This window comes from Solea solea, chromosome 14 (assembly GCF_958295425.1).
Source record: "Solea solea chromosome 14, fSolSol10.1, whole genome shotgun sequence".
In the NCBI taxonomy this organism is placed as follows: Eukaryota; Metazoa; Chordata; class Actinopteri; order Pleuronectiformes; family Soleidae; genus Solea; species Solea solea.
The window spans coordinates 15,767,992-15,793,797 of record NC_081147.1 but is presented as its reverse complement, the minus strand read 5'-3'; the positions used below and the strand labels follow the sequence as shown (position 1 = coordinate 15,793,797).

The window sequence follows — 25,806 nt, the reverse complement described above, 5'->3', positions numbered from 1 at the left end:
CGGGGTAATGGCTAAAAGCTGCCACTAGGTGGTGATGTTGCTCTTTCAGACAAAATAAAACCTTTTAATATTTTGGGCAACTAAATACATGCACTAGTTTACATGTCTAGGCTTCACAGCCTAGACTTGGGATGTGTTTTTGATGGTTGTAGATTTGGAAGTGTGAGTGACTGCTTCACTGTTGTGTTTTTCAGTCACTCTAGGCAGATGTGATACGTCTATGGTGTTAAAGATCAATGCCTTCCTCACGAGATGGTAAACCTCACGATGTTCCCACTTGATGCATAGGGTAGGTTTCCACAAGCATAAATAAATAATAACAATGGCCATGATTGATTTGGCTTCTATTTTTGATTTGATTTGAGTTTTAATGCAACTAAAAAATACTTAATGATTGAAGGTGAATCAACAGAAATCAAGGATAGCGAGAGCACATTAATCTAAACTTGGAGAACAAATGAAGAGCATACAATATCCAAGCATTCATTATTATTAGAGACAACTGACTGAGTTTGCCATTCTCAAATACTGCTATTAATCTATAGTAGATAGATGGATGATAAACAGAGCAGGTGAATCAAAAGAAATCAATAGTAGTGAATGCATGTAATGCACACAGTGAATGCATACGCTGAGAGAACATACAACATGCCACAACCAAGCATTAATTATTGTAGACAACTTAATGAGTTTGTCATTTTGAAATTCTCCTTTTCATCCATCTTGTAAATGAATAGAACAGGTGAATAAACAGAACACATGAATTGAAACTTAAGAGAACAAAGCACTTCATCGCAGACAACTTGCAAGTTTCTCATCGTGAGAAATTAGATTAGAGAAAGATAGAAAGATGGACAGAGCAGGACAATCAGCAGAAAGTTGAGTTAAGCATTTTGAAATGTTGTTAAACACCAGTAAATAAATAGAGCAGGTGAAAAAAATGAAATCCATAGTGAATGCACATGAATTGAAACTTACTGAACAAAGAAAGTACAATAACCAAGCATTAATTATTGTGGACAACTTGATGAGTTTGTTAATGTGAAATACTCCTTTATGGTTGACGAATGAAGTGATTGAGTGCTGGTGAATGTAAACACAGAATAAACAAAGAACACATTATATATAACCAGGCATTAATCACTGTGGACAACTTAATAAGTATGTTATTGTGAAATGCTCTCATTACTTATAGAGACAAATGCCTGTGAACAGGTAAAGGAGTCACTCTTCTGCACTAGCAGCACGTGTGTGTCCACAACTGCGTTTCTCTGGCAGCTCATGCCTTCAGTGGATGATCAGCAATGATGCTACTATAAGTTGTGTTAATACAATTTACAATACAATAGAATTCAAAATGGCAGATGAAGTCAGCTTGAGGGTGAGCAGCTTGCACGGAGCTGATGCTGGAGAAACAAAGAAAACAAATGTCATTGTTTTTTTTAATGTGGGAAGTTTACAAAGTACACATGAGCAGTGTGACAGATGGCTCCTGCTCCAAGGGAAATTTCCCTCTCTCATCATTTTAGGAATATCACTTGTTGCTGATTAATGTAAACTGCCATTCCTGAGTGTCACAGTGAATTATGCTCTGACTTTACAAAGGGGGTAAACAGACCTGAATCCAAAACTGCTTGTTTCATAGATCTCGTGTCAGATCCAGATTCCAACAGACCTAAGTATCTTAAATGTTTCAAAATGAAGAGAAAAGGAGGCAAAACAATCACAAAGAGACTCAAAACGACCAAAACACAACTCAACTGATAAAAGAGGATGTATGTGATGAAGACTGCATCATCATGACCACACCTGAGCACTATAGTGTGGTCTGCTCTTCTTCATATGCAGGTGTGACCTTGACCTTCAGATTCAAGGTTGGACTGAATCTAACATTTTTCCTTCTTTGGTCATTTGCTTAAAATGACTTAATCTCATGTCATGTAAAATGGACAAGGATGATACTGTATATGCTTGAGTTCATGTTTAATTGAGAGCCTTCTACCTTCTGTTATCCCTCTCTTTTCACTACGTTCTCTCTTTTTGTTTGTTCCACCACTTCCATTCTTTCCTTCATTGACCTTTCTTCTCTTTCTCCTCTTGTTCTTAATCCAATCACTGTTTTACGTCTTCTTCTTTTCAGTTCTCTGTCTTAGATGTTCCTCCCCCTCTTTTCTTTTCTTTCCTTCGTCCTCTTCTCTCTCTTTGCCTCTGCCTGTGAACACCACCCACACTCCTTTAAGCAGCTTCCTCTGCAGAGCTCTGAAGTGGAAATGATGGGAATGTTCTGCCTAAAACTGTCTTCTCAGTGATTCAACTCGGGGAACAAACCCGATTTGTCTTGTCTCGCTTTTCTCCCTTTTTCTAACCCGGGTTGTTTGAGGCTACAACCTGGCCAGTTCTTGACGGCAGACTAAGTTCATCTTCATCTTTTTTTCCAACAGTCAAAACATACGATATTGCAGTCCTTTGCGGTTATATTTCCCTTTTTTTTTTGTTGCTGAGCAACCCCAAATAACTTTCTTTCACAGTGACACTGCCACTGGCCAAGAGGCGTCCCACTGGTGAAAATGTTGGTTTGAACGTTTTTGTCTTTGGCTGGTTAGTTGTTTACAGCCAGTCATGCTCGACTGGCTGTCCTCTCCTCAGGATGTGCTGGGACGGGTGACATGTTCCTACAGTAACTGTGAAGAAGTCTGTCAGCTGAAGGTCAAAGAAAGGGGAAGAATAACATTTATAAGAAGAGGAATCCCCAGAATTTTGTATATGGACTTTGTATATTCTCCCTGTGTGTTTGCGTTTGGGCGTTTTCTTAGGTTAATACACCAGTGTAAGATTGGCTTGAGCTGACCTTGTGACCTTTAAAGGATAAGACTATTTGTAAATAATAAATTACATATCAAGTCAAGTCAACTTTATTTCTAAAGCAAATTTAAAAACAACCAGGGTTGACCAAAGTGCTTTACGAAGTAAAAAGGTGTAACAAGGCACAAAACATTAAACTATAAACATGTTTAAAGTTAACCTGTAAAATAATATCATGAAAAAGTCAGAAAATTATGTCATCCATAGTTGAAAAGGTAGTTTTGTTAGGTAACCTACAAAAAGTCACAGTATATGGATAAAATAATTATTTAAAAGTTAGAACTCTCATAAAGATATTAACCACAGTGGAAAGCACAGTATAGAATAATAATAAAAAAGGCATAGAAACTTAGTTGTCTTAGATGATAAGATACATCTAAGACAACTAAAATAAGCTAAGACAACTAAAATAATAACTAAAACAACTAAAAAATAAGTTTAAATTACAGTTCGTCATTGAAAGATCAAAAATCTGTCAACATATTTAGTTTGTATTTAGCAGATATGAAGCTTTGAATTTGACTATTAGTTTTGATGTAATACAATCTTTACTCATGTGCTCCTTCCTTCAGCAGATGAATGTGAGAACAGCCTTGTTTGTGTCAAACTCTCATCATCATCACCATCATCATCATCATCACCTGCTCAGTGACGCTCTAAGGTACAAATAAGGTATAGTAAAGACATTTGCTACCTTATGTTGTCGATTATGCCTTTATTCTGCCTCCGTTTTTGAACAGAAACAATGCGATGTTATCTGTTTGCTGCGTCCTTCATCTGTGCCAAGGAATACTATCAGACCTGACTGATGGAGCAAGCGTTTGTGTGTGTACACGCCTTTCTTAGCACCAGACAAATCAATTCCTGCGTGCAGCATTGGGAATGTTGCCGGGCGACACCAGGTCATAACACAGAGAGTTGTGTGGCGTTGATAGGCTTAATCATCATTGTGTGAACTCACTTCACAATGGTTTAAAGGTCAAGTTATGCACTAATGCTTTAAGTAGAAAAACGAGGTGAGTTTGAGAGGTCAGGGGTCACATGTGAGCGTAATTTAATAGCAGGAAAAGCCACCAACACCCTCACATAGTGTGTGTGCATACAATTCAAAAGTGAAACTTAATATTTCGATCAACTTTGACCTGAGCTATGCTTTCAAGTTTTAAAACAAATAAATACAATTTATTTTATTGATCAAGGCAACACAAACGTTTCTTGAGTAATCAAAAAACGTTTCCAAAAGAGGAATCTTGTTCTCTCTCACTTCACTTTCATTCTGTTCTCACATGTTTAAATGGAAAAAGTCAAGGCTTTTACATCTCTGCCCTCTGGGCTGCCTTCACTTGTATTTGTCACCTCTTCAGGACATTTTCTGGCATAAACACTAACCTTGTCAGGACCAGTAGTCCTCATGGAGACCAAAACCTAGTCCTAATGAGGCAGAACCTAATTTCTGAGGTTTGACACAATTCAAAATATCGTTCTCCGAGAAAGAAGAAATAAACAGCCCAAACATGACTCGACTAAAATGCTTTTGCTGATTTTTATTTACATTTTAACAGTCTTTGCATAGTGAAGGATTTTACTTTTTTTATTTGTCCGATCCAGTGATTTTGACCAGTATCAGACAGATACTGACCGATACTGATTCCCATCCCTATAGTTTAGACTGTCCAAATGAATGGAAGTCAAAGCAGTGACTGAAGAAGAGCAGCTCGGCCAACCTGTGTGTGTGTAGATATAACTGGAGCAGGCAGAGCTTAGTGGCCACATTTTCTTTTTATATACAAACAAGATGGAGAATCTGTGTTACCTGTCAGCTCTGGTTAGTCTATGCACACACACACTTGTTGTGTCGTTCTTCCTTCTTCCTCTTCTTCTTTGTTCTGTCTTTCACTGATATCACTGCACTCAGCGGCGTGAGATGTGTCGGCAGCTTCCACAAGAAACTGACTGTTATGTTTATTTCATAGGGATTTCCCCTTCCTTACTCTTGGTGGCTGGCGGCCATGTCATCATGTTCTGAGCTGTCAGAGGACATCAGTGTTACTGCTGGGGCATGAGGTGTGTGTGTGTGTGTGTGTGTGTGAGAGGGGAGGGGGGGGGAGAGGGACAATATGAGGGACATGAGGAAGAAAGACAGAATTTAGAGTGGATGTATTGTAAGGGCTTGGTAAGCTTGGGTGTCAAACTCCCAGTCGATGTCCTGCGGCACTATACATTTATTTTAAAATTATAATGGGAATTGGCCCAAACTGACCAAGAGTGAACAATATTTTTTATTGTTGTAATAATAATAATAATAATAATACATAAGGTTATATCTATCACATTATTAATTCAGCCAATTCATGTTATTTTGATTTAAACACATCTGTCATTGTTATTGACAGATTAATTTTGCATCATAAATGTGTTTTTTGTTTTTTGTATCAAACACTTTTCCTTTGAAATGGTGCAGTGCAATATCATCCTAAATATTTTAATTGCAGCACCATGATGGATTACCAAGATACGATTTTAATTTCTTGTTACTAATGTGTTGGACTTTTTTTTTTACTTGACCGGCCCCTTGACCGGCCCCTGGCTCCTTCCTGACCACATTAGAAGTTCACTGGCCCCCCCGGGGTCATTTTGAGTTTGAGGCCCCTGATGTAAAGCGTTTCACTTTGACACGTACAGTCCTTAGTCGGTGAGCTTTAAGACAGAGACATACACACAGCAGTGTGCGATGTGTGATGTACACTCATACACATACTAACACAATGAACACGGACAGCAGGGCCCTCCGGTCGTCTTCCCAGTCTGCTAGATAATTCTCTCTCTTGGGAACTGGTGTAGAGAGGAGCAACATTCATGAGGTCAAAGTTAACACTGTCACTGTGGTTTGTTGGCTTTTAGAGCTCACAAGAATATTGTTCAACAATATGAGTTGGTGTGAAATGTTATAAGGAAGTATACTTCCTCATCAGGTGTCATTTTCCTTCACCTCTTCCTTCTCATTGTAACTGTTGAGAATGAGCATCTATTGATTTTTCTAGAGGATCGTCCACATGCACTGTTTTTTTACCAGTACACCTGCTGTTTGTCATTAATGAGGATTAAAGTAAAAATGCAATTGTGCCGTGTCATAGAACGTAATGAATTTAACACACAGTTTTAATTTTAACACACAGTAAATGTTTCCATGAAACACAAAAGTAACATTTTAAGTCATGAGGAAAAAAAAAAAGGTGACTCTCTCCAATGTCGCAATAAATGTGACTTGTGTTCTAGCACCACCACTGCAATTTGATTTAAGAGACCCATTTGCCATCTTTATTTCTAGTTGTCCTTATTTCTGTCCCTTTGGTAATGATGTTTCGTCAGTTTTCTCCACTGATTTGAAATGATTTACGATGGTGAAAGGTGCGTCTGATGCCAGCTGTCCTTTTCAGGCATATACACCTGCTCATGACAGTGTGTCACATCAGGTCATACACATGCAATTTATTGCCGTGTATGAGTAATAGTGCCGAGATACAATCTGAGCCAGAGAAAATGAAAAAGTATTTGTCTCCAGTCGGGTCACAGAAAGGTTTAATGTGGCAAATGGACCAATAAGAGTCTCAGTAGATCACCTTCTGTCAGTGAGGGTGAGTACAGTGTCTGTCCTCTCAGAGATTTATGAGGTTCTGGTGGAACAAAGGGAGGAAGACAGATTTAATAGTATCAGACACTCTGCGAAAATATGAAAACATGTTTTATTTAATTTTAAATGTGTAGTTTAAATGATCCTCTCCTAAAGACAAAACCGATCACTACTAGTTGTTTTTAAAAACCCATTTATTACCCAATTTGATTTGTACAAACAGATTAGAAATTACAAACATACATTCAATGAGCAAGAAGAACTAATAAAGTAAAACAAGACTTAAAATAAAATGGAACAAAACTAGGCAGACTGAGCAAGGTCAAACAAACAGGGAAAATATTCTGTAAACTGTGATTTTGCAGGTCATTACAGTCAGAAAATGCATCTTCTTTTTCCTACAATTCAAGCATTTAAAACATACAGCAGATGAAGATGTGATTAGTAATCACTGCAGTAATGCAGTCAGAGCCACTCACAGTCTTTAATGCTTAAAGAGACAAGTGATTCCAGGAGGGGAAACCCAGTATAGAACACTTTATCACCCATGAGTGGTCATGTTCATGTGAGTGCACCTGCAAAAATAAAATGCAAAGCCATACCTGAATCTCAAATAAGCCAAGAGCACTCAGAGCAAGTGCCACTGCAACGACCAGTACACTCACACACATACTGATCAATGGAAAATTGAACATTTAAATCCATTGTTATGTTTTCATTATTATGTCAACTTGTTTAATTGTGATTTATTCGAAGTGGATGCCTCAAAGCTGAGATTTAAGAATATGTAATTACATGTCACATGACAAAATACACTTATAATCATTCTAAGTTTTTATGTAGAGATCTTGTTTTTTGCTCTCAGAACCAAAACGGACATTTTTGTATTCCAACACATTTATTTACCATAAGTAAGGAAGAGTATGTTGGCCACATGTAAAAAGAAATTTGAAAGAAAGAAAAAAAAAGAAAACAGCATCAATTCTTAGAATAAAGTCAGATGACTTCGTGCTCAGAATTCTGACTTTTTTTATCTTAACTTTATGATTTTAATCTCAGAATTCTGACTTTTTTCTCTTAACTTTCTGACTTAAATCTCAGAATTGATGCTGTTTTTTTTTTGTTACTTTCTTTCAAAAAAAAAAGTTTTTACATATGGCCCTCAGCTTTATAACTTGACATTTGCAGTCACATTCTCCACCTCTTCATCGTATTTGCTCGGCGTGACTGTGTCACAGGAACCTGCCAGATTATGTGGCGCCGTCATATTTCTTCACCACGGCTCTCGTGTGTGTGCGCGTGGGGTCCATGCCTGTCAGACTGTCGCTGCCTGTGTTGAAATGTGCAGAGCTGAATCTTCTCGCTCTGCAGCTATGTTGGCGTGAGAGCGTTTGTGTGGAGGAGCACTGCCATGGAGGCAGATCAGCCATGCATGTACACACCATCCTGCACATGCACCCTGAGCCATGTGTGGACATTTTAATAATTGATAAACCCACCTAGTTGCATTCTTATGGTTGAAATCATTTCGCACTGAGGTGAATTTTCCGCAGCCTCCAACAGTTTCCAGTATAAGTGCTTATAGATCATGTAGATGAGGACAGTATGATTATATTATGTATGAAATCCTGAAATTGAGAACATACTCACTCTTTGGATTTGCTCACTTAGACTTCCAAAGGTTTTTTTGGGGGTAAGGCAGGATACTGCAGAGCAGCAGGGAAACATAAGTAGTTTGCAGACATGCTCTGATGCTGTGGGCCAAGTCAGAACATTTAAATGAGCTCTACCATGTCAAGAGTCCTGCAACATTTTCACCCTCCCACTGGGAGCACAGCAGGCATTTACATGCCTGTTTGGTTTAAGAGAGACGAGAAGACAACAACAACAACAGGGTATATGGAGGAAGAGAGGTGATAAAAAGGAGTGTGTTACTAATAAAAACAAAAGCGGAAGTGACTGAAGGCTAACCTCAAGGATTAGGAGCACAGAGCAGGAACAGGAAGATCAGAAAAAGATAAAGATAAATGATGAGATGCATTCATTGCTACATGTCCGGGAGGTCCCATCATACTGGTTCTGTTTCACTGGAGCAGGACATTGACCAGCTGTGACATGCTACCAGTCAGGAACTTGGAAAGTCCCATATCGCACTGTCAGTCAAAGACACAAATGTCCCCCAGTGAAATGAATTTGTAAGATGGAGGGTGTGTGTGTGTGTGTCTGTGTGTCTGTGTCTGTGTGTGTGTGTGTGTGTGTGTGTGTCGGGTTGGCCACGTTCCCGGGGCCTGCCGTCTCTACGCTGCCAGGAGGCAAACAAGTATACAGTTTGGAGGCTGGAGAGGAGGTAACTAAACAAACTTAATCCATTCAAATGATATACAATATGATGACACAGCTGCTGGGAAACACACACACACACACACACACACACTTTTGAACCCCCCCCCTGGGCTGAAAGCATTTAAATAATTCTATCTTACTCTGAAGAGTTGTTACTCATCAGGATTTAACATCAAACTCAAAGAAACAAGTTTTAGAATGTTTCTTTTTGGTAAAAAAAACAATGTTTTATTAATTTCTGAATTCTCAGTGGTGACCAGCGGTGGGAGGTCAGAAATCCCAGTATGTTTTCATGGATTCTACAGTGTTGCTGCGTTTCCTCTTTCTTTATGTGAAAACGTGATCATTTATCATCACTCGAGTCCTTTTGCCAAAAAGCATCAAAAGTGGTTAAACATTATCTACAGTGGCACGTAAGAGCTGCCGAGACCCTCAACCAATTAAAAAACCCTCTGAAGACTTATCTTATCTTATCTCACTGACTTTCTGCCAGTTGAGCAAGATACTTTGGTTTTCAGAGTGCATGCATAGCTTGAAATGTTAAGTTAAGTGAGGTTAACTGAGGTTGTTATATTTAAATACTTACTATCACATTGATCTGTAACTCTGTAGACATTTTTCCTCAAAGATGTTTTAAGGCAAGAAGCAATTTTTTTATGACACAATGCTGTTTCTAGTTTCCATTAAGACTTTGTTTTGTAGTAACACGGCTAATGAATACGGCACATGTTTAATTACTAACATTACACACTTAAGTGTCTCAGTGAGGAGTCAGTGTGACAGTGAACCGGTAGCCACACTCTGAAACACATGTACCTCATGTGACATATTAAAAAATGTCTTGGCCATGACTCAACAACGTACTGTAATAATTGTAGAAATGACAGAACATCACTGTTATGAAATCTTATGCTGTAAAACGACAAGAATGTGTGTACAATTATGAACAAAATGTGTCTGAGTTAAACCTAAAACTGCTAATATGGAACTTCTAATGGAATTAGGAAGCGCTTGAAGCAAAAGAAGCTCAGATGTTGTTTATTCAAACGTGCTTGAATGAAACCATGATTATCCTTTAATCTCCCTCCCTCTCTCTCTGTGTGTGTGCGTGTGTGTGTGTGTGTATGTGTGTGTGTATGTGTGTGTGTGTGTGTGTGTGTGTGTGTGTGTGTGTGTGTGTGTGTGTGTGTGTGTGTGTGAGACAGGCCCCACAGTGAGCTCTAAGTAGCACTGATTAAATTTGGCCTCCCTCTGCTCCTCTCCGTTGCTTTTAGGAAGTAGTGATAATGTTCATTAGGAGAGACAAGCGGGGAATTTTGAGGGCGGATGCTCCCATGTAGCTGAAGTGTGGCTGTGATGGGGAGTGATGGGAGGGTAATTTGATTTGGTTGCATTTGGAGCTGTGACAAGGAGTTAATTTTACGGCGTGTGTGCAAAAGTATGAGGACAGGAGTGCAACCACAGTTCAGGTGAGAGTTGAAATCCTGCAGAGTCCTTCATCTTCTTCTGTTTGAGTGATCACACATTACTGGTTTAATTAGACGTCGGTGTCGCTCTCTTGTTTGAAGTTGTTCTTTACCCAAACTGTGGGTCTAAGGACAGAGGTTGTCGCTATGTGTACAGACTGTAAAACTCACTGTTTCACAACTGTTTCCATTTTGTTGAACACAAGATTGCAGCCGTTCAGTGTGTCATTTTTTACAGCTTTGAAATGGCACGTAGGTGGACTTTATTACCCTGAAACAGACGGTTTCTCCCTGTTTTCAGAAAACCTTTTTATTTCATTATTACTATTGTTTTATTGTTGTCTGATATCTGCTCTCTTTGCTGCACCGTGTTCATCTTCATCCACATCCCTCTGCCATGCACCTCCACCACTAGATGCAGGTGACGCCCTCAGGCTGCCTCCCTGATTCCAAAAACCAATATTAAACCTTGACCTACCATGTGGATACAGTCTGCTTATACAAGACGTCTCCTCTGGGCACTTACATTAGCTCCTTTGAGTATTTGCCTCCTCCTAACCACACTTACATAGAAATCATATTTACCCAATCAGGGACACTGCTGTTGTCCAGTGCTTTTGTCCCATTTGATTGGTTTTTGGTCTGAAAATGTCCCCAAATGTAGCCTATGTGACTGAAGCAGACACAGTCACCACATCATAAGTATAAAGTGCTTACTTACAGTACATACACAGATAAATCTCATATAGACCTGAGGAGAAACACATTGAGAGTTTGTCTTGGGCTCTTGCTGCCAAAAGCCATACTCATCTTTTTTCTCCCCCCAGTTCTTTTGTGTTCTCCTGCGGCAGAAAGTGACCTGTGACCGTGTATGGTGATGTGGGGACATGAGGACACATTCCCCCGCAGTCATCAATAAACTCACATTTACTAGATGTGCTTTATTTCAAGGATTTCACACTTCCTGTGACCAACTTCATGACCCCCCCCATACCACCTCACCCTGCCCCTGTATACACCCTCGGCCAAGCCTCAAGGAGATCAACCACAATGTGCAAAATGCAGATACCAAGGCCTCTGCTGAGCTACTTTCACAGACCTGCCTCCACTTAAATTAATCTCTGGATTAAATACATTAACTTAATCTATATTAGCAGATTAAATTTCACGTTTGTAGTTATGGCTCCCTGCATTTTCTCTCTGCTGAGCTTGGTGAAAGTGTCTCTAGATGAACTCAAAAGCAGACTTTCAGTGGAGGGATTCTGGTTTGATTGAAGGGAATGGAGTTTCCAGTTCCTTCTGGGTAGTTAATGTCATGCTTCCTTGGAGGGTGGATTTCGGAATCATGGTGCTTCCTGTTTGTTGTCACATACGACAAACTGCCGAACAAGACGCTTGAGACTGAAACTGATGCCCGACCGTCGAGGGAGTGCACTGTGCGGGCAGGGCGATGATGTGAGGACCGGAGCGCGTAAATCTTTTATCTGAGGAATGGTCGCTGGCGATAGTGGGATTGGTGGGTTCCCCACTTGCTCCTGACCCATATTCCTGGGAAGACTGATGTTGAGAAGAAGTAAGTGGGGAGTATTTTGTCTGTAGATTGGTTTATTCTGCGCGCACAGCTCCGGGACCAGCGGTGGGGTCCGTGCTCTAATCCAGCCTCCTCATCTCTGGGCTCTGACAGCAGTTTCTCTTTCCAGGCTTCAGAGATTCACTAACCGCTCGTCCTCCGCGGGATCACCTGCAATGAGACCGCTTTAATCTCTCTCAGTTTTTTTTCTTCTTCTCATTTCTACTTCTTTCTTACTTCACGTAAAGGGCAGAGAAGAGAAGAAAAACGCGCGGAAACCAAGTCTGCGTGTGTCTGTCGCACTGGAGGTAAAACAATGGAAATCCCGGTGAAAGCAGCGATGGCTCTCCTGATTCTCAGTTTGGGAAGTGAGTATAATCAATGATCCTATTATCCTTAATCCTTTGGAATCCTCTCGTGACGGGACAGGGGGACAGGTTTGGTTTTAATCGCACGGTTTTAATCTCTCTGGACTCTATCAATGTTTTATGTTTAATTTAATGCGACTTGTGCTTTGTATCTGAAACACCACCGCACTGCTCATTTAAAACACTGTGTATTTAAATTTTGCTAAATGTTTAAGGCACATCTCACAAGATAACAGTAGCTCGTGAAAAACAGGGTAGTGAGGAAAGGAAGTGTCCTCAAACACTTAAGCATGTCAGCTCACCTCACTGAAGTACAGCAAACCCAAAGAATCAAAGTGGAATTGCCTCCTATAGGCATGGCTGTGATATTCCAGCAAGGTGCAAGGCTACTGCACACATTTCAGCAGTCACAACCTATAATTTAACTACAAATCCAATATCAGTGTTGAGCCATCTTGACACTGTGGTTTCCTCATGGCTCATTAGGCAGTGGGATCATGTGTCTTTAACTGCACACTCTCTGTGGCCCTCGCTGTGCCTAATGGCCTGCAATGCAATGTGTGTGTGTGTGTGTCAAGGCCCAGATGAAAATAACACAACTCTAAAGGGACTGTGTCCCTTGAGAGAAGCTTTAGTTCTTCCAGATGATGTTTCTTTTGTTTTTAACAGAGCAGGAGCTGTCCATGGTGCTGCATTCAAGAGCTGTCCTTGGGTGCTGACACTATACTATAGCATTATGTCCAGTATCTGCTTCAGCAGTCAACGAGGCAAACCCCAGAAACGCTTGTGTCTGGTTACTGCTTACTTTAGTGTGTTATAATAATTATAATCAAATACCATCTAAGCTTTAATGTGTTCCATCCGTGATGTCACATGTTTGACACATCAACTTTTAAATTGGAATAAAGGGATGATCTGTGCAGGTAACATAATTCTGAATTATCATAGGACAATTTCAACTGGGAGTTTTTTTATACTAATACTAAGTATTAGTATTTTCTGTTTTTGAAAAAGAAAAAAGTGGACAATTGATTTAAAGACAGAACGTTTCAATATAATATTTATGCACATTAGTACAAATGTGAAGTGATACATTTTTTTTATCGTTTCTGTTATCTAAATTGCTTATATTTACCTGTCATCCAACCCCCTTTTTTTGTGTGTTTCCCTCTGATTGTCTTTTTCCTCTCCATCACCTTCCCTTTCTCTGAACTCTTTAATCCCACTTGTGTTGACTAACAGATCCACCATTCACTACTGGTCACATAAGCTCTGTCTGTCTGTCAGCAGCTGAGACATTGTATGATTGTGGCTCTGTTATGCTTTTCAAACCTCATTTGAAGAGACTAAATCCAGATATTTCACTTTGGTGGGTTTTATTTCCCTTGTCCTCTCGTTCACCCCTTTCACTTTTTGTTAACGCTTCCACTTTCTTCTTACACATTCATCTTGTTCCAGTTTCCTACTCTTATACCATAACTTATCTGACATATTCAGGGCCTCATCACTCAGTCTCACACACTGCCTCCTGTCCTCCCTGTCTGTCTCTCTCTCTTTCTCTCTCTTGCTCAGTATCAGCTGCACACTGTAGTAATGTGTGCAGCAGCTTTCCCTGATGACTTTACTCATTAAACAATGCCTGGGAGTACAGGAAGATAACACGCTACCTTCATTTAACATGTTGCACGAATCCCTCAAACAAAAACATGTGTGCGAGAAGAGAAATATTCCATTTCTCAACTTTGTTCTGAGCTTATTCTATAGTTGTTGTTTCTCTCTCTAGTCTAGTTTACTCTGCACTTTCTCACAACTGCAGATGTGCGTTCCAGAAAATAAGATCCTGTGTCAGTGAGTCAATTGTAAAGTGTCAGTTGAATAAGAGACACTAGTATTAAAAAAACTAGTGCAAATTAAAGGAAATTAAAATTAAAGGAGCTGTAAACATGTGGTAGTGAAACTGTTATTAACAGATTCAACCTTTTTTTTCTTCTGTCCTCAAACGGCACATGAGCAGAAAAGCGTGAAGCAGGGTAGAAAGACAGTTATGACTCATGGAAGTAAGAGAACTGTTGATTTCATCCTCATAGACTGCGATGATGAATAGTTTGAGAGCAACCAACCAACAGCAAATCTAATGAGACACTAAGAACAATTTCTAGGCAGTACCGTGAGCAATATAAGCGCCTTGTTGAAACTTGCCCATGTGGATGTGGAGGCATGTGAGTGGCACATGTCTTTACTAAAATAAATGACATCCTGACATTCCTGATGTCCTGAGCAAATCTTAAGGCAGCCGAATCCTAAACTGTCTCGGTCTCCGAGAGGCCACGGCAGATGGTAACATGCTGAATTATTCACCAGCCAAGAAAAGAACCTACAGGATGCGAGTACGACGTCCTGATGCTCCACCTTCTCAGTCTGCTGGAGTGACTCAGACACGGCAACGCCTCGGTGACGCTGTTTGTTTGGTTTGACACTTTATGTGTGTTGTGATGGAGCCTTCGTGGTTGATTTGCTCTGACTGAGGACGACTTGGAAAATAATCTTTAATTGTGTTTGAGTCTTTGTGTTTGTGAAATGATGGCATTTTTATTTTAGTGGCGATGAATTATTGAGATGTGGAGAGTGCAGCAAGGCAGAGAGGAGTGTGTGTGGGATTTGTTACCTCTTCAGGACCTTTGCTGGCACTAACACTGACCTTGTCAGGACCAGTCGTCCTCTTGGAGACCAAAACCTGGTCCTAATGAGGCTGAACCTCATTTCTGAGTAACTGGTTAAGTTTAGGGTTAGACATCAACTGCTTGTGGTTAAGGTGAGGGATAACACTTTGATTACACTGTTCAAATGTGAGATCTGCTGGTTGACATCTCATTTTAGCCTCACCTACCATGTTAGTATTTACTGTCGAACCTGAAAACCTTTCATCTCATTGTTGCCATGCTCAGCTCTTTACAGTGGTCACGTGGAGTCATTTGTTTTTCACAGTTTATTCTTTTCTTGTACAAACTTTCACCAAACACATATGTACCAACGTGTTTTGGCCCTAAGCCTTCACCAGGGCAACTTCAGACCTCTATCACATCATATGGAACATCATAGAGTGGTGTTCCACCAATTGGAATCTTCCACTTGGATCATTTAATGTCAAATATTGCCCAGATCATGCCATGGAATTTTACCCCGTAGACTGATTTTATTCTCATTGTTTCTGCATTATCTGATTTTCCAGTGTCGTTTGTGTGTGTTTGCAGCGGCTTTGTGTGCAGAGGTAGAGGAGCGGCTGGTGAGTCACCTGTTGTCACCGGAGCGCTACAACAAGCTCATCAGACCAGCCGTAAACAACAGCCAGCAGGTCACCATCTTTATCCAAGTGTCTCTGGCCCAGTTGATCAATGTGGTGAGGAAACACACACACGTGCACTGACTTCCATTGATTTGGATTTGGAACACTAACTGTAACCTAACAGCATCCAGTCCCTCAGAAATGGGGTTCTGCTTTGTTTAGGACCAGGTTTTGGTCCCCACGAGGACATCTAGTCCTGTCAAGGTCAGTGTTTATGCCAGAAAAGGTCCTAAAGCGGGAACACGCTCTCATCTCTGCCTCGCTGCACTCTCCACACCTCAATTTCACATATGGTGTTGTGATGAGATATAATCTCCTAATGTAACAGTAATTAAATATCACAGATGGTGGAATTTACCTGTCCTGAAAAATGTGAGCTCAACACATCCGCAAACTGTCTGTCTGTGTTTCAGAACGAGAGGGAGCAGATCATGACCACTAACTGTTGGCTCACTCAGGTTTGTGTCCCCACTTCACCTCCTCCCTCTCTTCTATATTATGTGTAAATGTGAGTTTGGACGTGGCAAAGTCAGGCCTTGTAGGGACACAACACTGTCTGTCTCATATTAGACATTATTCAACACATGCATGCACACGGTTGTCATATTCGTAAAGACAATTCGGAGAGACGTCTCCTGTCTCCTGTCCACTGATGAGGTCAGCTCATGGCTTAAAGGACAAACGCGTCTGTGAAATGTTGGTTGATTTTTCGTGCATGCTTCTTGATTTTTTTGTGTGTGCGTTAGGGTTGAGCAGTTTATTGTTTGCAATATAAGATGTACCTTGTGCGGCACATGTGACTCAGGCTTTATACTTTGTTCATACTCAGGCTTTTACTTTACACATACGGCAAATCATTTTGGTTATTTTGTCTGCTCCATCACATATTAATTATATTACATAGTGACTCAAGAGTGTGGATAAAGGTAACTGGACTCTGGATGTTGTGTGCATGTTAGTGACATTTACATTTGTATTATTGCATTACTTGTGTGTTTCTATGCTTTTTTTCCCTGCAGGTATGGAATGACTACAGGTTAATGTGGGACCCTGAAGCGTACGAGGGTATCAAGAAAATCCGCCTTCCATCACAGCACATCTGGCTGCCGGACATTGTCCTCTACAACAAGTATGTTTACTTTGTAATGTGCACACTGAGTGTGTGTATGAACAACCTAGTGATTAAAGGAGGAACAAATAAAAAAGTCTCTTTTCCTAACTTGTTAACAAGTTGACTGTCTGATATTGTCTAATATTTTGAGAGATGGTACTAAATTTGACACAGATTGGAAGTTTTTGAGAGTGAGAACGCTGACAGCAAGACAGAAAAAAATTAAGGCTATGGAGGACACACAGAAATAATGTTTATTTTATTTGTGAGCCAAAACATAGCATCTAAGCACTGTCAATACAAGTTGCAAAAAAACCCAAATCCTGTTCATTATGTACTGAATTTCAGTTTGCACTAGATTTATTTTAAATTGAAATGTATTATTCATCATGCAGATTAATATTACAAGCTACTTTCTCATGCCTCAATGAATGAGCACATGAAGTTTCAGACAAATATTTATATGGGATTTGTGCAATATATGCATTGGATTAATACAATCACACTTTAGTTTTTATAATGGATGCATCAATGGAAACCAATGCATTACATCCTCACCACTCAACCAAAAACAAAGCAAAGCAACATCACTGAGCATCTTCATTCATTCAAGTCTCAAGACAGAAACAGAACAAACCCAAATACAAGTCAAAGTCAATGTTATACTTCATTCAAATGTATGCTTTTTTTTTGCTACATTGAGAAAATTGAAAAAAGGAAACTCACCACAAGATGCCTTTAGTGGCTATTTCTGAAGCTTTGAGCAGTTTCAAGAACGAACATCAATTTGAAAAACTGAATTTTTAAATGTAGAGTGCAAATAAAACAGACAAAGACTTTTAGATTGAAAACTGGAGGTCATGAAGTAGGGGTGACAGCTCTGGTTAGAAAAAGATCAACCTACGTCTCACTCGATTTGCAACATCAGTGAACAGGAGTAAAATTTCTCAATCATTAGTTTCAGTCACAAGGCTTGTTCAACACCACATTATGTATATTTTCTATTGTGTTTAAAAATCTACTAAACACACCTGTTAGTGTTTTACTTTGTACCTTTGATCAACATGTTCACAGCTGTGAAAGGTTGCTGGTCAGCTGAAGACCACAGAAGGAGCCTAAAGGCTTTAGAGGCATAATAATAGAATATGATCAGCTCTACTTTACAAAATCAGGTTATGGTTTTGTGGCCAAATCTGGGTGACTAGAGGTCACAGTGAGCAGGTGGGGTCTCTACATTTTTAATCAGGCCACATAATCACAGCAGCCCCAAAGCATTAGCGTAGAGTGTGATTGTTGGATTCCTAACCTACTTTATAATTGATAGGCCACTTATCTACAAATGCATCACCTGCAGCATTGGCAAAATGAAGAAAAAAAAAAAAGTCAGTATCAGCAGGTTTGAGGTGAGGGGCAGTTTTTGCAGTGGTGCTGGCTCGAGACCCCCTGGGTAAGCTTCTCCCCTGAGAACCAGGTACATTGTTGCATGTGACGTGTCTGCAACACTGACTATGTTTGTAATAAGATGAGCTAGTATACGAATGGATCAAACAAATAATCAGTGTCTAGTGTTGAGATGGTCTCAGATTTTGAACTCGGCATGGGATAGGTTGACCTAAGACCTAAAAATTGAAATTATATTTATTCAGGTTGTTGACGTGGTATTTTCAATCCCTCATTTCTGAGTTCACCTCAATGAGCCCCTTTAATTACAAAAATATAGCAGTTCTTTTCCATCCACATCACCTGTTTTAAAAAAGGTGATATATTATTTAAACATGATTTATCTTTATCCGCAGAGTAATCATTTTAAGTGTGTTTTAAATTAATCTTTTGCTTTTCTTTCATTTACCTCCTGCCCTTTCCCTCTACCAGTGCCGATGGGACCTATGAAGTCTCCTTCTACTCCAATGCTGTGGTCTCCAACAACGGTGATGTCGCCTGGCTTCCTCCAGCCATCTATAAGTCGGCTTGCAAAATAGAAGTCCGTGATTTCCCCTTCGACCAGCAGAACTGCACCCTCAAGTTTCGCTCTTGGACCTACGACCACACAGAGATTGATCTCAACCTTCTCAGCGATTTTGCCTCGCGTGATGACTTCAAACCCAGTGGCGAGTGGGATATTGTTTCATTGCCTGGACGCAAGAACGAAGACCCTAACGACATCAGGTACCTGGATATCACCTATGACTTTATTATCAAAAGAAAACCTTTATTTTACACCATCAACCTGATCATCCCTTGCATCCTGATAACTTCCTTGGCCATTCTGGTCTTCTACCTCCCGTCAGACTGTGGTGAGAAGATGACTCTCTGTATCTCTGTCCTTCTGGCCCTGACTGTGTTTTTACTCCTAATCTCAAAGATTGTACCTCCTACATCTTTAGCAGTGCCTCTGATTGGGAAGTACCTAATGTTTGCGATGGTGCTGGTCACCTTTTCCATTGTTACCAGTGTTTGCGTGCTCAATGTGCACCATCGCTCCCCCAGTACTCACACCATGCCTCCTTGGGTCAAGCGTGTCTTCTTGTACAGGCTCCCCTCTTACCTCTTCATGCGGAGACCTGGTAGCTCCAACATGCGCGAGAAGTTCCGAAAAAAGCACCAGCAGCAATCAAAATTGGACCAGAAGCTGTGCGGAGCAGATGGGGGGACTGGAAGTCCTGGAGGAATCGCAGATTCTTCCTCATCCTTCTTCATCAACGAGGAATCGGCCAAACCCTACGGCTGGAAGATCAACGACTTGTCAGAGAACACAGATTTCAGAAAGAGGATGACGCTCAAAAGCAACATTGATGTAGAGGACGCGGTGGACGGAGTGCGCTACATCGCTGAGAAGATGAAGAGCGAGGATGATGATGAAGGGGTAGGTGTTTGAGAAAGAAGTATCTGCATATTTTGTGTGTGTGGTTTTGTCATACGTTTCAAAGAAAGTCATCCACAGAAAACTAGACTAACCTGTGACTTTTCCTGTCGTGACACCATGAGGTTGAAGGTTCAGAGGGAAAATGTCTCAAATACATTTTGAATGGTTTAACATGACATTTATTTCCAGCATTTCTGTCTCCAGCACTATCATTGGGTCAAATTTAGAATTTCTGATATTGTTTTATAAGCAAATCCTCACAAAACTGTAGCAACATCTTCCTCAGCCTCAGTCTGTGAAGAACATCTTATTTGATTAAAATGCCATTTAACATCAGCAGGTTATCATGGTCAGCAGTTGAGCATGCAAATGTCAGCATGTCATTTAAAGAGCCACCACTACTAAAAGGCCTGAATGCACAAATATACAAATTCCATTATAATTTTATAGTAATTATGAATAATTTGGTGACAATTAATCGTGTTCATTATTACTGTATTAAGGACACAATGTGTACAATCATAGGTTTGCAAATGCTGACAACTGAGCTGCAACCTATGACAATGTTGAGATTACAAAAGGTCATGCTATGATGAGATTTCGTAAAGTGGTGTTTAATGTGTTAATGGACCTTTACTGACAACATCCAGCATAATTAAATGTGTGGATGAAAATTAGATCAAAGATATGCCAACTGACAATGGAGATCCTTGTATCTTGTCTTTCTCTCTGCAGATCATTGAAGACTGGAAGTATGTGGCCATGGTGATCGATCGTCTCTTTCTGTGGATCTTTGTGTGCGTGTGTGTGGTCGGGACGCTCGGCCTCTTCATGCAGCCCCTGTTCCAGAGCCATAACACCCCCATTGTTGATGACATGGACCACAACTGAAACTTAACAACGGAACTTTGATGTCAACATGACATGACCCGGACATGAATTTTACAAACAGAGCCCTGAAAACATTTGAACACATAAAGTCACTCGTCTGCCTCACTTGGCACTCTCACTGGGAAATGGTTACGATGCTGATTATACTTTTTAGCATTCAGTAAACAGCTGTGATGGACATTACACTTATACTAATGACACAACTTTGTTTCTGCCCCCACATTTAATTCCTTTTATATATTTAAAAAAAAAACAAGTTTCTCAAACGTCATAGTTTACGGATTGACTTCCCAGTTCATAATCATAATCCAAAGTGGAATCAGTATATTTGCATTTCCCTAGGGTTTGAAACGTAGCAGTACATTAAGAAAAAACCCTGTAACTGAAAGTTTAGAAGACACAAAAAATCCATAATTACATTATAGGGCTAGCATGTATACAACAAGCCAGTGTTTTTTTTATTTCTTTTATTTCTTTTGACTCACAAAACAAGTCCAAAGATGAACAAAGTTAAGCCTCTGCAGATATGGGCCTCACATTGATGACACAATCCTAAAGAAAAGGAAATTTGAGTGAAAGGACACAGTAAACACACACACAGACCTCACTGTGAGTCTGTGGTCGACAAACTGACCGAATGTCAAAAGGTTACTGTTACAGTAGCTGTGTTTGTGTCATTGCAGTCATAACAGTCAGTATCCATCATCTCAGAAACCAGCAACAATAACAATGCTCAGTATTTTATTCACTCTAACTTGAAGCAAATGAACACTCTGGCGCTTAATTTGCTTTGTCTTCCATCATACTGTATCTTGTTTAAATCAGCTTGACATCAGAAACATGACTTGAATCTGTGTCCACTGCACAACCATCATACGTCACAATTAGCCAAGGAAAAACAGTATCACGCTAATGCAGAAATATCATTTTCTTTCATATATTTTTTGATTTGCAAATTAAATCAAACCGTTTCTTCTCTTTCCACCCACTGGACAATTATGTTATGTAAAATGTTAAGTTTTGTCCGTCTAGACAATAAATGCAGAGAATTGGAACTGTGGAACTGTGATGTTTTGTTTACCAGATCAATAAATACAATCACACAGAGTAAGTCAAAGTTTCAAAACTAATACTAATAATTATAGTGGCTATAGGAAATATGAGATTTGGAAACAAGCATTAGAAGAATGTATAATCTCTTTTTTTCAAAGTTTTTTCAAGTTTAGATTAGGCCCAGTCCAGGGTGTACCTCCTTCAGCTGGGATTGGCACCAGCGACCCCTGTAACCCTCATGTGGTGGACAAAGTGGTAGAAGATGAATGAATGAATGAATGTTTCACGGGTATTTTAAGATCCATGATTTGTTGTTTTTCCTTGAACACAGATGGAACAAGCTGCTGTTTTTCTGGAACTGCTGATACTTCCAGTAAAATGCAGCACTCTACCTCAGTGTTTTACTGGAATCAGCATTTTACACACACGCACACACAGATGTAGGGTCAGCCTTCGAATTGGAGTGAAGCAATTACCGCTTGTATTAGTATTTTCTCCATTGGTTTCACTCATATATTACATACTTGACATCTACATCAATTTCCATTGAGACAGTGACCCCACCAGGGTGTGGAAGGTTGGAGGAGCAGAGTCAATAGATCGATTGACCGACCAATCAATCAACTGGTCATATTAATTTGGTTTTTCCTTTCAAATCTAAACAGATAATCTTTTTTTGTACCATACTTGCTGTTCAGTGTTTTTGGATTCTTTCACTCCCCCTCCAAAGCTGTCAGCTGCTGTCTGAGTGGCTGCCACAGGAAGTTGACACTAGTGAGGTTTATTTGGGAAAGTGAACTCACTGACTTGGCGTTGGCCTTCATGAACAATATATTTACACTTTACATGTTGCTTTGTCAATGATGATTCACAGATTACAGGCAGAATCAACCAAATGGAATGACTCTTCAGCTCTCCTTCATCGTATCCAGGGCTGCAGTGAGTAGAGAATTAGGAAGCCATGAATTCATGAGAGAATTTAATGAATCTAATTTGCTACCTTTGAATTTGCTGTTCACTCAAACTTATCTGGCTTTAAAACCACAGAGTCAGCTGCCACCAGGCCAGTTCCTCAAAAGCAAAAAAAAAAAATTAAAGAGGGATTAAAGAGAAATGTCAAAGCAGAGAGAGTTGGTGTAATGAAGTCCAGGTCTGATCATGAAGCGTGACCAAAGCCGTGAAACTAGATGGCGTAACAAGCAGGATGGGACTGACAGAGAGAAGAGCGAAAGAGAGGTATACAGAGAGGGAGCCAGAGATGATAAAGGTTGGTCATAAACAAGGGACACATGATTGTGCAGTGTGTTCGACCAGCAGAGGAGCCCACGTTAAAGACCGTCTCAAGCTGCAGGCAGAGATCAATATGGCATTTATTCTTCTCTGCAGGACAAACTGTTAATACACGTGGACATACAGTACAAGTGTGCAGGTACGGGTGAGCGTTCACATGTGCATTGCTCACATATTCATTTTTAAATACACATTTATTTAAATGGTTTATTTGCCTGAACAGTCTGTCACAACGACAAAAGTTAAAATATTGTGTTGTATTTTTTTCCATCATGTTTTTGAGCTTAGGAAGCAGACAAAAAAAGAAAGAAAAGAGCAAAGTCAAGTATAATTGATCACAGATATGCTTACAAAAGCTACAGCTTTGCACTCATTTTCTATTCTATTCTATTCTTTTCTATTCTATTCTATTCTCTGTTTCCTGTATCCAGCCTTTGCCCTCCATTTCCCCCATTATCCCCTTCAAGACATTAGGATTTATACCTGCCATTTTGGCTCTGTGGTCGATATTTATGAACTACATTACTGCATTACAGAATGTGTAGCTGTTGTGCAGTTGATTCAGAGGGAGGGGGGGGGGGGGGGGGGACTGATCTAAGCACATGCTCTGAGCCGCTGAGCTGAGAGGACAGACACGGAATCATGGTCCCAAAGCACTTCACAGGGTTTTAAACTGGGCTCAGGGGGCTCTGTTCAGTTCTGCGCGGTCCCTGCTGGAGCAATAAATATCTCCTCAAGTCTGTTAACTGCTGACAGATCAGGGTGCATTCTACTGCTCACTAGTGGTCAAAAGAAAGACTGCAGACTTGATTAAAACAGACATGATTAAGACCAAAAACATTAGCTGCTCCCAGAAAAAACTCATTGTATCTATTGTAGCAACAACCAGCAGAGAAAGTTTCAATGAGATATTCCAAACATACAATAATTAAAAGCAACTATTCAAAATTACAGCCAGTTATAAATCACACAAACAGATAAGGACTTTTCTTTTTTTCCATGTGACCTCAGACTGAAGCCCTTTGACAGAAAATGATATTCAGAGAATGACGTCACCGCTGAGAGAAGAAAATCATCACAACAGATTTCATGGATGTCATTTAAGATTTAATGCTAGTGTGTGCACATGTGTGTGTGGGGAGAGTGACGGAGTGAGTATACAGATAGGGAGCGTTTGATGGGAGAGAGATGACATTTTAATTAGCAGCAGAGGACTTTAATCAGATAACTGTGATTCAAACAATGAGGAGACTTTTATTAGATGCTGGTGGCTGCAACAGACCACAGAACGAGGAGTCAGATTGCATATAGTAGACTATGAATGGAGAAAAGGAAGTCAACTCTTCAGTGTTAATGGATTTGAGTAAAGAATAAGGAGAGAGAGAGAGAGAGAGAGAGAGGAGGTGGAGGAGGGAGAACAGTGAGAGCAGAGCTTTGGAGGGAAGGATGTGAGTGATAGAGGGTTGCGCAGGGTCACACAGAGTAGCCTGACTGGAAAAAGCAGGATGAGCTGTGGGATGAGAGGAAGATGCTGAGAGCTTTTAAAAAAACTCAGCGCTGGCAGAGGGTGGTGATGGTGGAGTGGTAGGATTAGATGAAGCAGAAGGAAAGATGGAATGCAAGAAGCCATGGAAGGGGTTAAAAGGTGAGGAAGAAAAGATAGTGAGAGGTCAGAGCACACATTTTTCTTTCGATAATGAACTCTGAGATACATTTCATTCATATCTGTTTGACTAAAAAGGTTTATTTAAACGATAGAACTTAAGAAAACATCAACTTAGTGCTATTAGTGTGATGTGGATGAGTGTTGGGTCTGGTACATGTTATTGCAACACTTGCCCCTTTCCTTTTGCTTGACTGTCTCCATCGGCTCACAAGGTCCTCCTGCTTTGTCTGAGCTGTCTCACCAAACGCCTGCTGTTACTTCACAGTGCATCACACAGGGGCAGATACAGGACAACAGACAAAGAATGAGGCAGTAGAGTAGCGGTGAGTTCCTCTGTCATCTTTTTGATTGTACCTGGCTGGTTGTAAACCTGCAGGACAAAAGTCTCCTCTCCAGAGAAATTCCTGCTTTTGAAATGACATGTTTTCAGTTCAAATACTGAACGTTCATGCATTTAAACCCACAAAACGCAACTTATGTTATTTAAATTATATTTGATGAAGTTCTTCAAAATGACTCAACACTGTTCAATCAGTGACAAAAAAGGTCACAGGTTGACCTTTTACCTTCAAAGCTCAGTGCTGTGGGAAATACCCTCGGATATTTGTTTTTTTTGGCTCATGTAAATCTTTATCTTAGGTAAATTAAGTTAAGGTAAAGAAATAAAATAAAATGTAATTAAAATAACTTTGATTCAAACAGCGAGGAGACTTTATTGAGGCACTTAAAATCACACAGATACAGTAACCGGTACAGTGATGTAGTTTCTGGGCTGAGGAATTATAGACACTGAATATTTCAACAGGGCAGATACAAAAACATCACTTTTGCTGCTGAATACAACACACACAGAGGTCAACCATGCACGCACATACTACAGTTTCATTCTGTATGAAGGGACAGATCTTCTAAAAGCTATTTCTCCCTGTCTTATTATGTATTGGCTCAGAGCATTTAACATCAGATAGTTTCATCACATATTTGCGAGTTGATTGTAATTCATTTAATTGAACCTTTATTTAACCAGGAAAAAGTCCTACTAAGATTAAGAACCTCTTATTTAATGGCAAGACGTGCAACAGCACACATAATAGACAACACATCTAAATAAATAAAATTGAGGAATACATTTAATAAACTCCTCCTCCAGTTATCTCATTCTGAATTTAAAAGCATTCATCCAATTAATTTAAATGAGATAAACCTCACCTTTAAGTCCATTTGCAACTCATTCCAAACAGCAGGTAGAGAATCTAGAAATGGAAGTTTTACTTTAAATATTTATTAAATTCACAGCAGGATATTTCACAGACAATAAAAGAACAAAAGGTTAAAACACAATTAAAAAC

The 25,806-nt window shown here is 39.9% G+C and overlaps 1 protein-coding gene across 2 annotated transcripts; it reads left to right on the top strand.

Annotated features, from left to right (window-relative positions):
* Positions 1-16: 16 nt before the first annotated feature.
* LOC131472208 (neuronal acetylcholine receptor subunit beta-2-like) lies at positions 17-21,511 on the top strand. Of its 2 annotated transcripts, XM_058649119.1 has the most exons (8): positions 17-289; positions 3,438-3,534; positions 12,121-12,240; positions 15,492-15,637; positions 15,997-16,041; positions 16,603-16,712; positions 18,567-19,557; positions 20,293-21,511. In XM_058649119.1, exons 3-8 carry the CDS (start codon positions 12,189-12,191, stop codon positions 20,446-20,448), a joined length of 1,500 nt encoding a protein of 499 aa, XP_058505102.1. In that variant the 5' UTR covers positions 17-289; positions 3,438-3,534; positions 12,121-12,188; the 3' UTR covers positions 20,449-21,511. The 2 variants fall into 2 exon arrangements, with proteins under 2 accessions (XP_058505102.1, XP_058505101.1); XM_058649118.1 differs by lacking the exons at positions 17-289; positions 3,438-3,534 and adding an exon at positions 10,362-11,875.
* The last annotated feature ends 4,295 nt before the right edge of the window (positions 21,512-25,806 follow it).